The sequence below is a fragment of the Vicia villosa genome, linkage group LG3 (genome assembly GCF_029867415.1).
Source record: "Vicia villosa cultivar HV-30 ecotype Madison, WI linkage group LG3, Vvil1.0, whole genome shotgun sequence".
NCBI classification, from domain to species: Eukaryota; Viridiplantae; Streptophyta; class Magnoliopsida; order Fabales; family Fabaceae; genus Vicia; species Vicia villosa.
The window spans coordinates 95950344-95971221 of record NC_081182.1 but is presented as its reverse complement, the minus strand read 5'-3'; the positions used below and the strand labels follow the sequence as shown (position 1 = coordinate 95971221).

General features: G+C 34.9%; 1 protein-coding gene across 1 annotated transcript; it reads left to right on the top strand.

Annotated features, from left to right (window-relative positions):
* Positions 1–16131: 16131 nt before the first annotated feature.
* On the top strand, positions 16132–19092 carry LOC131662196 (jacalin-related lectin 3-like). The gene is made up of 7 exons (XM_058931911.1): positions 16132–16380; positions 16510–16713; positions 16912–17367; positions 17443–17670; positions 17768–18139; positions 18322–18543; positions 18643–19092. Exons 1-7 carry the CDS (start codon positions 16369–16371, stop codon positions 18937–18939), a joined length of 1791 nt encoding a protein of 596 aa, XP_058787894.1. The 5' UTR covers positions 16132–16368; the 3' UTR covers positions 18940–19092.
* The last annotated feature ends 1786 nt before the right edge of the window (positions 19093–20878 follow it).

Below are 20878 nucleotides of genomic sequence, written 5' to 3'. Positions count from 1 at the left end.
GCGAAGGCGTAACTTTTTCTCGTTTCGCGCCGCGTGCATAGGTTGGCGCCGCGAACGTGTTTTTGTGTTTCAGGTCGCGCCGCGAACTTTGGTTGCGCCGCGTGCTGTAGCGTTAGTTGTTTTCTTGGAAAAGTTAAATGATGTGTAACTTTCGAACCGTAGGTCCGTTTTTAGTGCCGTTTCGTGCACGATGAATCTTATGAGATAACCTACGTGTTTAAATGATGAAATGAGGTGTGAATACAATTATTTTTTTTAATATGATTTTATTTCTTGATGAATGATGTATTGTACATATATGTGATGAGATGTGTAAATACATGCTATGTTGAAATATTAATCATGTGACGATTTGTTTGATTGGATGATGTATTGTTGACATATATGATGAAATGTGACAGTATAAGATGTTGTTTTGAAAACATTATAATGTGATGATTGTAGAGAATTGTATGATGTTGATTGATTTGTTTTGGAATGATGTGGGTACATGTGTGTTCTTCTTATTGATGATGATGATTGATGTGGACACATGTATGTTCTTTAAATGATGATGATGATGATGATGATGATTGATTGTATTGAATGATGATAATGTATATAAACATACTTTGATGATGATGATGATGTTAATGATGATGATGAAATGAGTATTTGATGATGTTACTCATTAGACTTGACGATGGTATAAGTATGTTGTATATGTTGCATTCATTCATGTGCATTGATGATACTGTATCCATAAGGGTGTGTTGGATCAGTGAAGGGCATGATTCCCATTGTGAGGAATCTGTGCTGGCAGGGCCGTATCTGGATGATGTTAGATCGGTCATGGGTTATTCCCATTTGATGATGTTGGTACCACATGCATAGTGTCAGTTCATACATATGCATACTTTTATAACATGATTGGAAGTATTCAAGTGTTACAAATATTGATGATGTGTTGCTTGCGTGTTTTGTTGAACTAGTGTTGGGTATGATTGTCTGTATGAAAGATGTGTTCTGATGATGTTTGTGTAAACAATGGATGTTCCTGATAATCTGAATATGATGTAATTGGGTGAATGATAAACTATGATGTGTTGTTATTTAAGATGCAATAACATTTGTTAACTGTGATGAGACTCACCCTTACTGTTGATATTTTCAGATTGAGGATAGCTGCTTTCGACTTGGTGAGGATTAGCTCATAAGTCGGTTTAGTTGTTGTGTCGGTGTCATGCTCTGATAGATGTAACACTGGGAATGCGATGTTTTGAGTTTCGATTATAACTCTATTGTTTATTTTATTTGAAGTCTGATACATTAACGATGTAATGTTGACTTGATGATTTGATTCCGCTGTGTAAACATGATTTTTATCTAATGAGTTATAATTCAGATGTTTCAGTGAATGCATGACATATGTCGAACGTGCGTTTTCTTTTATTTTTGAATTGTGACACCCTTTGCATGTTTACTCTGATTTAATTTTATTAATTACCGCGGGGTATTAGAGGGGTGTTACAATAGTGGTATCAGAGCAGGTCGGTCCGTCCGGCCAATTGTCGAGTCAGTTGAGTTGCACGACAGTTGTATACTGTCGGTGTTTTATCCCTTGGTACACGACATGTGAGTGAATCACTGTCGATACTTGTTTTTCTTGTTGCAGGTGTTGGATTGAAATAAGTGGGGGAGAAGCTTGGCTTCTCGGTTATGTTTCAGTTGTAAGATGATTGATTCTGTAGGCCGTGGTTGGCAATAGTGCAAGTGTTGTTGGGATTGTTGTTTTCCGCATCGAAGGTGACTTGGAATTAAGATTTGACTGGTAATTGAGTTGGAACATCTTGAAGGAAGATGATTAGAGGTATTTGGTGATCATTTGTAGGAGAGGAAAATTGGAAATTTGCGATGTGTCAGCTCTGCTGGTGTGCTGCGAAGTTGCCAGTTGAGTAGCCTTGGGTCTTGGAAGAGATTCAGTTGCAAGTTTGCGAAGAGGATTACTGTCGTAATGTTCCAGAAATTGCACTTCAGCGATAGGATGTGTTGCTCAAGTTATAAGAATGTTTGGAAGTGAAGAGATATGATAAGGAGCTGTTTGGAATGTGATCGAGTTGAAGAAAATGAGTTTTGGAGTGAGATTTTCGTAAGCAAAACGCAGGAAAATTGCTGAATAGCTGCAGAACTTCGAAAATTCATAACTGGAGTTCCGGGCATCCGATTTGAGTTCCGTTTGAAGCGTCGTAAAGCTAACGAGATGAACTTTGTTATAAAAATAGTTGCATCAGCTGTAACATAATTAATCGTGACAGGATGACATTGGAAAGAAGTGAAGTTGCGGTTACTCTTGTTCTTATAACTAGACTTGTCTATTGGTACTGCACGGGGTGTTAGTGTCAGTGTTGAACGGATTGAAGGAATAATTAGAAGGTTTTTTGAGGAGTAATTTTAAGAATTGAGTATACCATTTGGAGAGTTTTGGGAATACCGTATTGAGCGTCGCTGCATGATGTCGGTGCTAATGGTGAATGAGTTGAATTTAATTGGACAATTTTGAGACTTTAGTTGGTATGTGAGGGCACTCCTAATAGTGTTAGATTGGGTATGCTAGAAGATGACTAGTGGTATTCTTGACGAGATTAGAGAAGGTTAGGAAGAGGATGTTGAGTTGATCGATAGGTTGACTTTGAATTACCAAGGTAAAGGCGGTGAATTCAGAATCGACGAGAACGGTGTAATGAGGTTGAGTGATTGGATTTGTGTAACTGATGTTTTGAGCTTCGGAAGAATATTCTAGAAGAACGGCACCGTAGTGGATTATTGAACTATGACGATGTTAATGGGTTTGGGTATAAACTCGGAAAGGACACTATTATGTAGTAACGACGGTTTATGCTTAAATATGATTTTCAACTTATTGACAAATTTAGGACTTGATCACCCTAAATCTCTTGTTGGTAGTAGATGGAATCATATAGATGAGATGAGCTTGTTTTGTTACCTTAATGATATAAGATGTGATGAATGCGAAGCCGTGGGAATAATCACTCACTATGTTGTGTGAACTTATGAAGAAGTGAATACAAAAGAGTGCAATATATTGGATGATGACTTAAGACGGGTAATTAGAGTCGCGCAGCGAAAGTGTGATGTGGAGTAGTGTTATGAGTACTACTCGCGGGAAGTAAGGAATTAATATGTCGGAAGCCTACATAGAGAATATGTATTGATCTATATGTTGGATTTAGAATCCAGTGGATGCGAGGATGTCGTGTCGAAGGATTGTAACTCTTTTGAATAATTACCGAGATGATGAATATGTACTACGGTTGTACGTAGTTAACAAGTATGTATTCGGCGAAATTAAAACGAAGAGTTGATGCTATATGATGTTGTAATAATTTTGCGTTGTTATTGAGGTGACATTGTAGATTCCAGATATAATGAAGAATTATACTCTATGAAGAGAGAAATTGATTTAATTCTTAGAAAAGAGTGAAACTCAATTTGAGTTGTTTTGTAAGAAATGGCGTATAGGGGCTGATGAGCGTGATTATAATTACTTGTGTGTGCACTCATTCCGATGGTTGGAATGTTTTAATAGATGTGGTAACTCAGGAATTGTTTTGAGTGCGAGTAAGTATTGATGAGTGGTGGATTAGTACCATGGATGGTAAAGAATGATTCTTGAACGAATGAGTAAAGAGGGCCAGAGTTGGGTATAACTCAGAAGTCTAATTGGTAATGATGGTTGTAATGAGTAATCAGAATAGTGCAACAAAAGCGGAATGTAACGTGTTGGATAATTGATGGCGTGACTTAAGAGGATTCAGATAATTGGAATTCAATGGTATGGGAATATGAGTATTGAGTTTCTTGAAGGAAGCAGTTGGTGAAAAGTGTAAGTATTATTTTATCGCTCAGATGGGAGAGTGTGTCTAAGGTTGGTATGTTGGTAGATGGAATGCATTACTGCATTGTTGATCAAGTGTGATTATACTATGGATTGTGTAATTGTAGTACTCAGTTGTTGAGCGTATGGTATAGGTTGTACCTCAATGTTCTATTGTTGTTAACCTTTTGGAGATATTACGAGTGGTATACTATTGGATGGTCAAATGCGACGTAAGAACTGGGATTTGAATGTATGAAACATGTTTCCTGTTGGTTATGTCGGATGGATTTTGAGGATTGACTGATGGTACTGTTAATTGGGAGCTGGAGAGTCAGGTGAAGGACTCTTATACGAGCTGGTTACTTGAGGTATGTTTTCGAGGACGAAAACTCTTTTAGTGGGGGAGAGTTGTAACACCCGTATATTTTAATTTTAATTTAAATGGAAATTTAATTTATAATTTGAATTATTGGTGGTTTGTGGGATTTAATTGGAAGAAAGATGGTTTATAGTGTTGGGCCAAGTGTGGTATTAGTAAAGAGGGGGTGCTATGTTAGTAAAGCCCTTTACTAATTAAAATGTTATTTTTTTCATAAAAATAAGGAAAATTGGGAGAAAGGAAAAAGGAACGTGAAAAGCAGAGCAGAGGAGATGAGGGATTGGAAAGCTGGTAGGTGAAGAGGAGCAATGGAGGGAGAGACCAATCAAGAATCTTTGGCTAAGGTAAGGGGGGACTCTCTGGTTATCATCTATTATCGTGTTCTTAGATAATAATATTGATTAGGGATGTTGTTGAGTCAATTGGATCATATGTTAGGTTTAGGGAGGTTATGAATTGATGAAAATTGCATGGATTATTGGTTGATTATGTGTTGTTTTGATGTGTGATGATGAATAATGATGCAATTGATGATTAACTGCCTATATATGACGTTTAGAGACAGTTTTGGACTCGGATTGAGTCAGATCGCAGGATCTGACGCAGACCCGATAGTCTGCGAAATCGCCAGTTCGCGCCGCGTCCCCGTGTTGGCGCCGCGAAGGCGTAACTTTTTCTCGTTTCGCGCCGCGTGCATAGGTTGGCGCCGCGAACGTGTTTTTGTGTTTCAGGTCGCGCCGCGAACTTTGGTTGCGCCGCGTGCTGTAGCGTTAGTTGTTTTCTTGGAAAAGTTAAATGATGTGTAACTTTCGAACCGTAGGTCCGTTTTTAGTGCCGTTTCGTGCACGATGAATCTTATGAGATAACCTACGTGTTTAAATGATGAAATGAGGTGTGAATACAATTATTTTTTTTAATATGATTTTATTTCTTGATGAATGATGTATTGTACATATATGTGATGAGATGTGTAAATACATGCTATGTTGAAATATTAATCATGTGACGATTTGTTTGATTGGATGATGTATTGTTGACATATATGATGAAATGTGACAGTATAAGATGTTGTTTTGAAAACATTATAATGTGATGATTGTAGAGAATTGTATGATGTTGATTGATTTGTTTTGGAATGATGTGGGTACATGTGTGTTCTTCTTATTGATGATGATGATTGATGTGGACACATGTATGTTCTTTAAATGATGATGATGATGATGATGATGATTGATTGTATTGAATGATGCTAATGTATATAAACATACTTTGATGATGATGATGATGTTAATGATGATGATGAAATGAGTATTTGATGATGTTACTCATTAGACTTGACGATGGTATAAGTATGTTGTATATGTTGCATTCATTCATGTGCATTGATGATACTGTATCCATAAGGGTGTGTTGGATCAGTGAAGGGCATGATTCCCATTGTGAGGAATCTGTGCTGGCAGGGCCGTATCTGGATGATGTTAGATCGGTCATGGGTTATTCCCATTTGATGATGTTGGTACCACATGCATAGTGTCAGTTCATACATATGCATACTTTTATAACATGATTGGAAGTATTCAAGTGTTATAAATATTGATGATGTGTTGCTTGCGTGTTTTGTTGAACTAGTGTTGGGTATGATTGTCTGTATGAAAGATGTGTTCTGATGATGTTTGTGTAAACAATGGATGTTCCTGATAATCTGAATATGATGTAATTGGGTGAATGATAAACTATGATGTGTTGTTATTTAAGATGCAATAACATTTGTTAACTGTGATGAGACTCACCCTTACTGTTGATATTTTCAGATTGAGGATAGCTGCTTTCGACTTGGTGAGGATTAGCTCATAAGTCGGTTTAGTTGTTGTGTCGGTGTCATGCTCTGATAGATGTAACACTGGGAATGCGATGTTTTGAGTTTCGATTATAACTCTATTGTTTATTTTATTTGAAGTCTGATACATTAACGATGTAATGTTGACTTGATGATTTGATTCCGCTGTGTAAACATGATTTTTATCTAATGAGTTATAATTCAGATGTTTCAGTGAATGCATGACATATGTCGAACGTGCGTTTTCTTTTATTTTTGAATTGTGACACCCTTTGCATGTTTACTCTGATTTAATTTTATTAATTACCGCGGGGTATTAGAGGGGTGTTACACAATTCACATATTGGCCCGAGACGGCTGCATAATCACCCAAAGTAGAGATGAAGACTTTGATGTTGAAAATTTTTCCTTTACAAAAGAGGATGACGTCATTAGCATACAGTATGTGCAATGGCACTGTAACATTATAAGGCCCCTTGGAAAGCTCAAGCAGCTTCGAAGAAACCAATAAGTTAATCTTTCTACTCAAGACTTCTTCCGTAAGACAGAAAAGTAACGGAGAGAGAGGGAGAGAGAGAGAGAGAGAGAGAGAGAGAGAGAGAGAGAGAGAGAGAGAGAGAGAGAGAGAGAGAGAGAGGATCCCCTTGACGGACTCCGTGAGAACAAGAAAAATACCCATTGAGACTACCATTGACATTCACCGAGAGCTGGGGAGAATGCATAACACAATTGATCCAGCAGCAGAAGTTTGCATTAAATCAGAAATTATACAGAACTCTAAGCAAGAAATCCCACCGAAAAGTGTCAAAAGCTTTCGAGATGTCCACTTTAAGAGCGATATTACCATACCAAGACTTAGTGTCAAGTAAGTTGAAGGCCTCAGATGCTAAACCAATGCACTCATGTATCCTTCTTCCGTGTATAAATTTGTGTTGCTCCTTATAAACAAGCAACGACATAATGGTTGCAAGTCTGTCCGCAAGCACTTTAGATATAATTTTAAACTTAAAATTGGCCACCACTGTTGGACTGAAAAGATCAAGCGAGTTTGCCCCTTTGATCTTAGGAATAAGAATAATCATATTGGCGTTAAAACTCGGAAGCACCCAACCATAAGATAAAAACTGAATCACCGCATTCGAGACGTCCTGCTTGATAATGTCCCAATATGTATGATAGAACGCCGCTCCAAAATCGTCTGACCGGGAGCACTGTACCATTCAAACTAAAAACTATTGCAGAAATTTCCTCAATAGAAGGAATGTTGGTCAGGATTCCATTTGACGCCGCATCAACCATAGTAGGAATAGTGTGATCCACCATAGAGAAATCCTGCACAGAAGACAACTTAGCAGAAAAAAGATTTTCAAAATACTGGACCGTGTGATTGACAATCTCAATAGGATCTGTGATGGGATTATCTCCAGAAAAAAGCATGGATATGGGCTTGGATTTTTGCTTAATTTTGGATATTCTATGAAAATACGTCGTGTTACGATCACCCTCCAAGCTCCACTTAATTTTGGATCTACTACGCCAGAATTGTTCTTCCATAGCAAGGGCCTTAGAAAGCTTGGACTGAGCATCAAATTCCCTAAACTTGAGAGAATCATTTAAGCTATCCATTTGAATATTGTTTTGAATAATTCTTAACTTTTCTTCCTCAATTTTAACGTTGTCAGTGATGTTTCCAAAAGTATGCTTGTTCCAATTTTTAAGGTCCCCTTTTAGAAGTTGAAGCTTGTTGGAGAGAATAACTATAAGGCAACAAACAAACTTCCGAGACCAAGAAGAGATTATAACCTGTTTACAACCGTCATGAAGAGACCATGTACTCAGAAATTTTAATTGTGAAACAGTTCGCGCAAAGTTGACGTGGAATTCTAGAATAAGAGGATGATGATCTTAACAGGTTTTGGGAAGGGAGGAGACTACAATGAAATTGCAAATAACAATCCAACTAGAATTCCCAATGCAACAGTCAAGCCTCATTTCGACAGAAAACTGCGGTTCCTGCTTATTAGACCAAGTGAACGTAGCACCCGCAATAGGAAAGTGAATGAGAGAGTTGCTATTTGACCAATTCTAGAACTCCTCCATAGGCCTCTTCGCAGGGCTAAGCATGTCTTTATGCTCATGAGCATCCATTATAGCATTGAAGTCTCCAAAAAAAGCCTAAGGAAGAGAATGAGTAACTTGCATGTCAATGAGCCCACTCCAAATATCCCTCCTTTTACAAAGATTTGTATTAGCATATATCATAGCAATAGACAAAACCTTATTATCCAAACTGACCGTAAAGGCAACAAATTGATCATATATCGAAAGAACTATTGTATTATAATCCTCCTTGCAAACACACCAAAGAAACGGTTTATCCAAATCATTAGTGGAGAAAAGCTTGAAACCAATCTAGAGAACCAGTTATTGGATAAATTAACAAAATATATTTTTGGTTCAACATTAAAAACAAAATTCGGATTATGTGTATTAAGAATACGCTTCAGGGCTAATCGAGAAGGGGCATTAGCCAGACTCCTAATTCCGAAAAACACACTTCATAAGGAAGGTTTCTTTGGTCCTGCTTGAGACCTAGTGGAGTGCTTTTTCTTAGCCTTTAAAGATTTCTTCTCTTTTAGCCCTACAATGTAAAAGCACCATCTGGCTCAGGTAGTTCAGCAAAAGTAGCCTAAGAACTATGAAGAAAACCCTCATTGTTGCTTTCGAGAAGGTCCTGAGTTGCATCCAAGAAAACTGAAAGAGTCGACCCTGAATCATCCGGGGGCTGCACCACAAAATTTTAAGAATCGTAACAGTTAAGACCAATGACACCGACTGCAATATATGCACTTGCAAATTCAACAACAGGATTAGTAAGAGCTTCAACATGGTTAATAGGTTCCAAAATGGATCCACCAACAACAGGACTAGTAAGAGCTTCAACATGGTTATTAGGTTCCAAAATGGCTCCAGTAACGGTGGCAGGAATATGTATTACCGGCCCCACAACTTTCCTATTTCCAACCTCCACCCAATGCTCTTCATTATTTACAACAGTCTCAGGAGGAATTGTCCCAACTTTTTGACTCCTAGGCTATTAGTTCTTCAAGTTCCCATTAGAATGGTGTATCCTGAGCATTTTGCAATCTTGAACAACATGTCCCGTTTTCCTACAATACCCGCAATAAGCTGGTACGTTCTCGTATTCAATGTCAGAGAAAAATGAAAATCCTTCTCTTTCAACCAAAACGTTATGGTTCAGGGGCAAAGACAAATCCATATCAATAAGCACTCTCATAAAATGATCGAAAGTTCTATCGACACGAGATTTAGCAAAGGCTAAGTCACTGCAAATAGGAGTACCTACATAGCTTGCAATCGCAAATAAGATTCGAGGTCTCCAATATTCCTGTGAAAGCCCGAGAAAAATGCACCCAAACTTGAGCAGAAGTGTTATTTTGTAAAGCTGGGTTAAAGTCTTTGGTCCACGAAAACAATTTCAAAGAGCAAGGATTGAGGCTGATGGATCCGGTGGCTCAAACTTTTCTCATATCCTCTGTGTTTGAAAACGTGAATTCGTAATAACCTTTTCCCATAGAAAGAACTCCCCAGCATTTCAATTTAAACCACAAAGATGAGAATTTCGACCAAAGGGCGACCACCGTGAGCAGCGTATAACCGTTTGGCCAAATCATTCTTCCATGAAAGTTGTTTTTGCATTCTTCTATATATATACATATGCTTTGTATTCATCTTCTAATATGGTTATTGAGGGCTACCTGCTTTATATTCATCTACTGTGAATGTTAAATAGTGTCAGTGTCATGATTTACTAAACTAAAAAATACATAAAAAGAAAAATAAGAAAATATTAAAGAATAATAATGCATTAAATAGATTGTTTTATTAATTATGTGTTAAAAATATTTACAAGTTTAATATTTATAGGACGACATTAGTTTTATTAGTCAAAACAACATGACCTAAAAAAAGTAATCTTGCTCGACTATTTATGCACGTGATGCAAGGATTTTTTTTTTCCCTATCCAAAAAACGTTGTGTCTCACGTTTGATTCAATTATCCTATTTCTCAATATTTCTTGTTTTCAATTATCCACATGTACATAGCTTCCTTAGTCCATCATGTGATTATCATTCTTGGCTTGCTAATCATAGGGTATGAGGTTTCAAATGTCTATGATTCCTACATCCTAAACCTAGAGTTTTTATTTCTCTCAAAAGGTTTCAAGTTATTAAAAATTCTTAGACCTCAATAACAAGACCATTAGTAGTGTTTCATGCGCAAATCAAAATACCTTTTTTTACTCTATTGATTCAGTAAATTCTATGTATAAGTTGGTTTTATAGTTATAGTCCAAAATTTATGATTGTAAGTACTTGCCAAATAGTCCAAAGAGATTCGTCCTATGTAGGGATGACAACGGCGCGGATCAGGAACGGTTATTACATCCCCAAATTCAAACGCGAATCTCCAAACAATCTCCGTTTTCCGCCCTAAACCTAAACGGAGATGGAAAATTAAAATCTAAACAGGTTTGAGTATCCCTGCTCCGCCACCATCTATTTAGTGAAATCAATTTTTTTTAGTATAAATACTTATTTTTCCAAAATTAAATTACTTTATAAATAATAAAATAAAACAATTTTAAAATACTTCACATACATTTCAAATATTTTAAATAATAAATACAAATCAAAATATTAAAATTTTGACCACATATTTAATATTATAAATTATCAAAAATATATAATAATATACACAATCAAATAAACGGAACAGATTTGGGTGGGTACTAATGTTCCTATTACCCGACTCATCATCATATTTTGTAATGGGGAAAAATTCAAACCCGAGCCCAAACCCAATCAAAACGAATTTTTCCATCAGCTTCAAAACGTGTTGAGTAGGTACCCGCAGATACTGATTTTGTTGCCATGCCCAATCCTAACTCTCTGTTTATTTCCTACTTTATCGTTCTCTGTTCAACATCTTAGAAAAACTAACTAACGTGCGAGCCATATATATATATATATATATATATATATATATATATATATATATATATATATATATATATATATATATATATATACACGAGTCATTAGTTTGTTATCATATCTCCTCGATTGACACTTCAGATGTGATAAACGCTTATACTCCTTTAATTCAACCAATTGGGATCCTACCCCCTTCTAAGAACGTGTTCCAACTTTTTGAACACCACAAACACTAACCTCTCTTCTTTGGCTTAGAGTGTAGTGATGGAAAATTTGGCAAGAACCTTGAATGACAAATATATTGTATAGCCTAGAGTTAGGTTGTACTGTAGCTATAACAAAACCTTAATTGAACTTTACAACTCCCGATATGTGGCAAGGAAATTTGGTCTCCTTCAAAATATTACTCCCTCCGTCTCATAATAAATGTCCTATTTGAGCAATGCGCGGTTTTTAAGAAAATGATTGGATGTGTTGGTTTTAGTAAAAAGGTTAATGTCATTTACTAGAATACCCCTATTAATAGTAGTTGAATAACGTGAAAGTTAATAAATAGGGGTATAATAGTGGAAAAATAATAATGATTGATACATTGGAATTGTAAATGGACAATTAATTTGAGACAAGGAAAAAATGCACATGAGACACTTATTATGAGACGGAGGGAGTACTACTTATGACACAACCGTCCCTTCCCTAGGTAGGAATCCTCTTGAGAAAACAAAGGTTTAGCTTGACTATTGGATCTTGAATTTCTACACAAAAGTATTATTATATGCTAGAAATTTTGCATTAATGTTGATTTTTATAATTGGATTTCTTTCAATGCAAAAACATTAAAATTAGGGTCGTGCTAACATGTGCCCTAATTATAATTAAATGCAATAAAGTTATATTTATAGTTTCGATACATTAAATGCACGCCTTTCAAAAAAAATTCTATAAATATCTCATTAACGTTAGCTTTTCCCTTAAAATTAATGGCGCTAACCTGCAATAAAGCTATATAGAATAAATATCTAACTATGTCAATCTTACACAACCAAATTTTATCAAACACATACTTCAGTGTTTTCATCTCATTTGTGAGATAATCAAATGGGAGATGTAAAGTTGTGCAGAGTACAAGGCTTGACAAGTTAATCCACTCACAGAGCTTCTTATTACGTAGAAGTATCATTATATATATATATATATATATATATATATATATATATATATATATATATATATATATATATATATATATATGTCTATTAATTAATATATTATGTTTGTTTTTAAAGTAATAAATTTTTTTTTTATAATTAAAATTGGATTAAAAGAGCACTAGGGGTGCTTAACCCAAATACAAAGAGAGAGAAAAACCGGTTGGGATAGAACCCACAACCCCGAAACAAAACAACCCAACCAGCAATCACAATAAGAAAAGTCTCGGGTCTAGGAACCAATTCTCCCAGGACCTATTACATGATTTCATTAGAATTAACCCATCAAAAGAAGACACATCAAACCCATTGAAAATAACATTATTTCTACAATTCCACATAATCCAACAAAAACTTAAACTGAAGAACCACCTAAAATCAACACCACCCACCTTACCAAAATGCTTCTTCAACCAACAAAGACGACACAATATCGAATCAACCACGGAATCATCAACCAATCTTATTCAAAGAAGCAATTTTCTCCACCATAAATTAGTAAAAGGACACGAAAAAAGAGGTGGTTTAAGTCTTCCTCCACATTAAGACATAAAGGGCAAAGCAAATTAGTAATAAAGTTCATAGAATAGTTAAAATATTTCGTGGATAATTAAGTGTAGTTAAATGTGAGACACCATTAAATATAAGGATGTCATTCTAAAATTATTTGTAGTCAAATATTATTGTCAAATAGGACAACCATAGTGCATAGAGACTAATATGTGAGTAGACTCATGATTATATGTCATAGGTCATGGATTGAATATATATATATATATATATATATATATATATATATATATATATATATATATATATATATATATATATATATATATATATATATATATATATATATATATAGCATATCAAGTGAGAGCATTTTTAAATGAGAGATGAGAGGAATAAATATCAACCATTAGATTCATCAAGAAAGAGAAATTAATAGCCACATTAATGTATTAACATTCTCTCTCTTGATGGATCCAATGGTTAATATTTATTTCTCTCATCTCTCATTTAAAAATGCTCTCACTTGATATGCTCCCTATATATATATATATATATATATATATATATATATATATATATATATATATATATATATATATATATATATATATATATATATATATATATATATATATATATATATATATATATATATATATATAAATAGGACGTATCAAATGAGAACTTTGGTTATAATGGGAACTGAGAATTTTTAATAATAATCATACGATTTAAAATGAATGCCTCAGATTTCACTCAAATTTTAAGAGACAATAATTAATAGATAGATTCTGGTTTAAATACATATCACATAAATGCTGATTTAAGCATTGATTTTAAATCGTATGGTTGTTATTAAAAGTTCTCAGTTCTCATAATAATCAAAGTTCTCATTTGATACGTCCTCATATATATTGAATTTCCCCACATAAAAAAACTACCTAATATTTTATGTAAGTGTCATAAATTATCCTTACAGTGATAGTAGTGTATACACCGTTTAACCTGAAATCATTATAGTCCCTACTTGAGAAATCAGTCAGTTTAGTGTCGTCAAACGTTGTCAATAACAAGACAAATATAAAAATAGGTTAACTAGGTACTCAACGAGTCAACGGGTCATGAGGAGAGACATAGTGACTTAGATGTGGTTTTTCTCTTCTACATATATAAGTAATATCTATATGCATCTTTATCAAGTATGACCATAAATGCATGCTCATGCTGAAATAAGTCAATATGAGATATTGCGATTGTTTGTTGTTATTATGTTATTCGGGTATCAAGAAATATAACATTGGCTGACACAAACTATGCATTGTGTTCAATATAGATATAAAAGAAAAAGGTTGATTGATTATACATGTGATCATTATCTCATAAAGGTTATGTTATGTCACATGACTTTCTCATCACTTGAATAATAGTGATGTGTTGCTAGACATTGCTCTTTATTTATTATATTAAAAAATTATTATTATCGTCAATATTACGTGAACTTACATAGTTACACACACAAAGATAGATAAACGAGAGATTAAATAAGATTCATTTATGATTCAATGATGTATTTTTATGATACATTAGCACTAATTAGAGAAATATCGTACACCGTAAGATATGGTGCAAATAATTTATTCTATAAGTATATCTCTTATATTAGTGATGGAAAATGGGCATGTCCATCATGTCAAAGCCCGCTAAAGTATGATGTAGGGTAGGGAGGGCAAATTAGAGGGGGCAGACCAAAAACCTTTGTTGATGCTGCCAAAGACAAGCTAAATGGACGAGCCATGCCAGTTTTTTCACCAGAAATTTTATTAAAATAATAGTCATTCATTTTGTATTCTCAAAATTATATTTGCACTAATTCTAAGTTCGTATTCTCTATAAGACATTCGTTCGTTCACAACTAGCATTGTAGACGAAAGAATTTTTTGTTGTAGATTTTGTTCGTGTGGATTAAATAGATGAGTTATCGTTCATGTTGTAGTCGTTATCAATTTATTTCAACGATCAATTGTTCTACACTACAATAGATAATCAATTAATCTTTGAGTAATAATCATTCTTAAGGATCCATAGCAAATAAAAGTTTGCATTTTCCCTTCAAACACATCACAATTTTTTTTTAAAAAGTTCGAAAGAGAAGAATTATCAATTTGCATAGAACTATTGTTAAGGAACACATATTTACAAATAACACATCAAAATTAACTTATGCATCTCACATCCATACAAACGATAACTGATTTCTCATCCATCAAAGATGTCATCAATTGAGAATCGAGACCAAGTTTACATTCATACTAAAGAGGACACGAAATATCCCATCTTAGAACTCAAATAGTCATACATGAAATTGAGATGAAGGTAAACATCGATAAATTGATTAGCATATGAGAACATGGCAACTACATGAGTGGAGAACCACGTCAATCAATTGTGGTTTGAGGTACTAGGGTTCATGTGCGAAGAAACATGATGAACCAACCATGAACATAGTTTTGATTTAAGTTTTTTATTTTATGAAATGTTTTTAAAATTTTTTTTTTTTTAATATCAATTGTATTCTTTTTAATTTTAATATCAATTTGTAATTTTAAAAAGTGACATGAAAAAAACTGCTTAGTTGGAGCCATATAAGCCATCACACTTCATTTTAAAGGTGAGTTTTAAAATGGAGAAACTATAACCTTATTTTAAATTAAAACATGGAGATAAAAAATTGCATTTAAGCCTAATATCTTCCATTGAAACACATGGAAATTGACATTCAATTTACTACCACAGAACATTATTACGTACCTCACTATGCCAACAAGAAATCTTGCTGAAAATCTTGTTTTATGCAGATTCTCAATTATAATAAGAAATCTTATTCTTGTCTTCAAATCACATATTAGGATTGCAGGAACATGATGAACATCAGTTCATGATGTGATAACTTTGAACTTCTTGCAAAGCTTAATTGCTTAGTTTGATTAATTCTAGACCTTGAGTTTCTCTTAGAATTAAGAGTTAACTTAAATTCCATCAGCATCATCAACATAAAATTCAATTTCAAAACAAGATTACTAGACTATTGAACAACTAAGCATGAAAGGGTGCATAATACTACTAAGGGATTCTATTTGCCAGCTCAACCTGCATAGTTGGAATGCACTTTCCTATATTATTCCAAATGGAGAATTTAGGATAACAATGAAAGTTCATTCCATATTTAAAAAGAGAATTTTATGATGAAAATGGAGAATAAGATTGTAGGAATACACTGTTTGCTATGTGACACTCACAAATGCATGAAACTTGTACTAAACATGAGACTGATTTCAACATGGAACCTAATTCCTCAACCATTCAACCCTTTCCCTTCATGGTGGATTCCAAATTAGCCTTCTCATCATCTTGACAAGCATAAACCCCACTTTTTTCTGCCATAAATTCCTCTTGAGCCTTCTCCAAAGTAGCCATCTTAACACTTGCAGCCACCTGTATTCAACTTCTCTTAGCCTAATTACAAAGGAAAAAGAAGATGGTAGTGCATGTTTATAGTAGCTTATGTTACTTATGTATCAATATACTTTTATTTCAAATTATGTGTTCAAGTGAAACTACCTTGTCTTTTTTTCACACTTTTTAACACCTTTGAATTGAATGATGTTTTTGAGTGCAGAGTTTAGAGGAGAAACCTGTATCAGTTGGACCATGGGGAGGCAGTGGAGGATACAGTTGGGATGATGGTGTTTATTCAACAATAAGGCAATTGGTGATAGTTCATGATGAAGGAATTGACTCCATCCAAATTGAATATGACAAGGACGAGAATTCTGTTTGGTCAGTTAAGCATGGTGGAAGTGGAGGCCATAAAATTGACAAGGTGAGTTTTCCATGCCCTTCTGCAGAATTCAGACTAATTGTTATTGTTCTGCGATACGCTATTTAGTACAAAGAGTATTGTAGCATTGCAGAATTGAACAAACTGTTATTTTCTGCCATATGCGATTGTGCATGTTGCTAGTTTTTACTAATCAAACTAGAGCATCATATCATCTATATATTTATGACTGTGGTGCAGATCATGCTTGATTACCCAAATGAGTTCCTAACATCCATTGATGGATACTATGGTAGCTTAAATCAATGGGGGCCAATCTTCATCAGATCACTGAGTTTTGAGAGTAACAGGAAAATCTATGGACCATATGGAGTTGTACAGGGAACATACTTTTCCTTGCCAGTGACAGGAGCCCAGATTGTTGGATTCCATGGCAGGTATGGTTGGCACATAGATGCCATTGGAGTCCATTTGAGGTCCCATCAGCAGCCAAAACCATCCAAAGCTTTGTCAAGCTCACAGAACCACATGACTAACACTACTGAGAGTGTTGGTTATTCTGTAATACAAGGAAGTGTTAGCCAAGGCTTTGACATTGTTGTTGCTGTAAAACAGAAAGATAGTTCTGTCAAAGCTTCACCAACCAAGAAGATTTTCTCCTATAAAGAACCTAACAGCATTGAGCCAAAAGAAAAGGTAAGGAAAAAAAGTGTTCCTTGATGTTTTTCTCAACTTTTTCATGTGAAACTGAAAACTCTTCATCGACTTCAGATAGTTTCGATGGTGAAGGCACCGTCAATAGTTGAAGGTGTGGTCACATATGGACCTTGGGGTGGTAGTGGTGGATATGTCTTTGATGATGGACCTTACACTGGAATCAGACAAATCGATTTGTCACGCAACGTTGGAATTGTGTGGATTAGGGTTTTGTATGATCTGGATGGAGAGGCTGTATGGGGATACAAACACGGTGGGGCTGGAGGATTCAAACATGAAAAGGTTTAATAAACCTTAGCAATTAACTCTTATGCTATAACTGCTTACATTAGTAGTTTATCCAAACAGGACCTAATTATTTTTATGCATCATTTTGCAGATTATCTTTGATTTTCCATATGAAGTCCTAACACATATGTCAGGCTACTATGGATCTTTGATGTATATGGGGCCTTCTACTATAAGGTCACTTACATTCCACACTACCAAGAGGGTTTATGGACCATTTGGAGATGAATATGGAACTTATTTCACAACAAAGCTGAATGAAGGAAAGGTAGTTGGAATTCATGGTAGAAAAGGTTTATTTCTAGATGCTCTTGGTGTACATGTGATAGAAGGAAAAGTAATAGTTCCAGTAGCAACATCTCCCTCCATGGAAATCATCTCAAGAGAACCAAGTATTACAGAAATAAACAGTGCTAAGTGGCCAGCAAAAATTGTGCCTTCTAAATTAGCACCACTTGAAGAGGTCAGTCAAAAGGTGTATGTAATTTGATGTTCAAATAACACAATTGAACATAATCAAATTATATGAGCAGTTATTTTAACACATACATAAGTTAATAACTTTTTGAAGAATATGAAATTTACTAATCTATCTGTCAAAATATGTTATGGTATATTCACAGTAATTTCTCGTCTATTTGACAGGTTTCTCGTGGTGTGGTTAAAGAACCAGCTCAATTTGGACCAGGTCCATGGGGTGGGGAAGGAGGTAGACTCTGGGATGATGGAGTCTTTTCTGATATTAAGCAGATTTATTTGACAAAATCACCTGAAGGAATTTGCTCAATTCAAATCGAGTATGATCGAAACAAGCAATCTGTATGGTCTGTGAAGCATGGCGGTAATGGAGGAAGCACCACACATAGGGTATGAATATGATTCTTAAGCATATTCATGGTTGCTAACACAGAAAGGACTTGCTTATTATTCTGTGACTCACTAATAATGTCTATATTGTGTTTTTAGATAAAATTGGAGTATCCAAATGAGGTTCTGTCTTGCATATCCGGCTATTACGGTTCACTTACTACCGATGAACAAGATATAGTGATTAAGTCACTGACATTCTATACTAGTAGAGGAAAATATGGTCCATTTGGTGATGAAGTAGGGAAATTTTTTACTTCAACCACAACAGAGGGAAAGGTGGTAGGCTTTCATGGGAGGAGTAGCATGTATTTGGATGCTATTGGGGTCCATATGCAGCACTGGTTGGGAAGTCAGAAAACTTCAAGATCATCATCCCTCTTCAAGCTATTTTGATTTGTGAAGAATAATGAAGTGTGAGCAGTGTGATCACATTGTTACTTGTATACTATCTAAATAATGATTTGTCCTTATTCTATCCTAAGTTCCTAATTATACATTCAAACACAATATCAATTGCAAGAGTAACTTGTGACAATTATTTTTCAATCCAAATCATCTATGTACATGTAAGTATGGTCAGATAAAAGATCTAAGTCCATCCATAAATTAGCTGACTTCGTAAATTTTCCTGGTTTTCAATGTGAAGCATGGTCATTAGTATCTTACGATACATGTGAGTCGCATCTTCAATTGGTACTAAATAGAACTCTCTTGATACAAACCTGTATGTAAGATAAACTAGGCTGTGCCTTTTCATTGATTTGATAGTCATTTATATACACAATAAAAATATGAGGTTATGATTCTAATAATCATTTGTAATCAATACTTAATAATAATCTTTCTGTATCTACATATCTAATACACCCTCGTAGTCGAAACTGGAGGCGAACGAATGTTGAGACTATCACGCAAGTCATCAAAAAGTTGCAACGGAAGTCCCTTTGTGAAGATGTCAGCAATCTGAAAACGCGAGGGAATGTGAAGAACGTGTACTTGCCCGCAAGCAACTTTCTCACGCACGAAATGTATATCCATTTCAATATGTTTGGAGCGTTGATGTTGAACAGGATTGTCGGAAAGATAAACCGCGCTGATGTTGTCACAATATACCATAGTAGCTTTTGTGAGAGGACAACATAGTTCTAAGAGTAAGTTGCATAACCAACATGATTCAGACACAACATTAGCTACACCTCTGTATTCGGCTTCGGCACTTGAAAGAGACAAGGTATGTTGGCGTTTTGCGGACCATGAGATCAAGTTGTCACCGAGATTTACACAGTAGCCGGAGGTAGATCTTCTTGTGTCTGGACAACCGGTCCAATCTGCGTCTGTGAAAGAAATGAGCTTGTCGACAGATGAAGGGTACAGATGGAGGCCCAAATCTATGGTACCATTAATGTATCGAATAATGCGTTTCAAGGCAGACATGTGTTGAGTTTTTGGGTTATGCATAAATAAACATACCTGTTGAATTGCATATGAGATGTCTGGTCGAGTGAACGTCAAGTATTGCAATGCTCCGACAAGGCTACGATCACGTTGCTTAGGTTTTCAGACTGCTGGGTGTATAAATATTTGAGGGCAACCTCACCTCTTGAGCTAGCTTTTGGGGTTGAGATCCAAACATATTTAACATGGTATCACAGTCGGGTTAAGAACTTCAATGTGGGCATTTGACCCATGCCCACGTTAGGCGGGAGGGTGGGTGTTGAAGTTGGTATTTGTGTTTGTTAGAGTTTGTTTGAAATTCCAAATTGCTTAGATTCCCGGACTGTTGGGTGTATAAATATGTGAGGACAACCTCACCTCTTGAGTTAGCTTTTGGGGTTAAGATCCATACATATTCAACAAATATCAATTGTATTCTTTTTAATTTTAATATCAATTTGTAATTATAAAAAGTGACATGAAAAAAACTGCTTAGTTGGAGCCACATAAGCCATCACACTTCATTTTAAAAGTGAGTTTTAAAATGGAGAAACTATAACCTTATTTTAAATTAAAACATGGAGATAAAAAATTGCATTTAAGCCTAATATCTTCCATTGAAACACGTATGAAAATTGAATGGAAATTGACATTCAATTTACTACCACAGAACGTTATTACGTATATCACTATGCCAACAAGAAATCTTGCTGAAAATCTTTGTTGATATTTATAAATATATAGTGTTAAGAATATTTGTATATAGAATAGTCCCACATCGACTATATCATGTATTTAGTTGTAATCTCTCTATATATAATAAAGTCTCCGTAGTGCTTTACAAAACACACGGTTTATTCAAATGTCTCTTAGTCTCTTGTATTTCAACAATCTTGTT

Bases quoted from the DNA above. Each gene is read 5' to 3' on its own strand.
- LOC131662196 (XM_058931911.1), top strand. The intron at 16,714-16,911 runs GTGAGTTTTCCA...ACTGTGGTGCAG, and splicing joins GAGGCCATAAAATTGACAAG to ATCATGCTTGATTACCCAAA. The intron at 18,544-18,642 runs GTATGAATATGA...TTGTGTTTTTAG, and splicing joins GAGGAAGCACCACACATAGG to ATAAAATTGGAGTATCCAAA.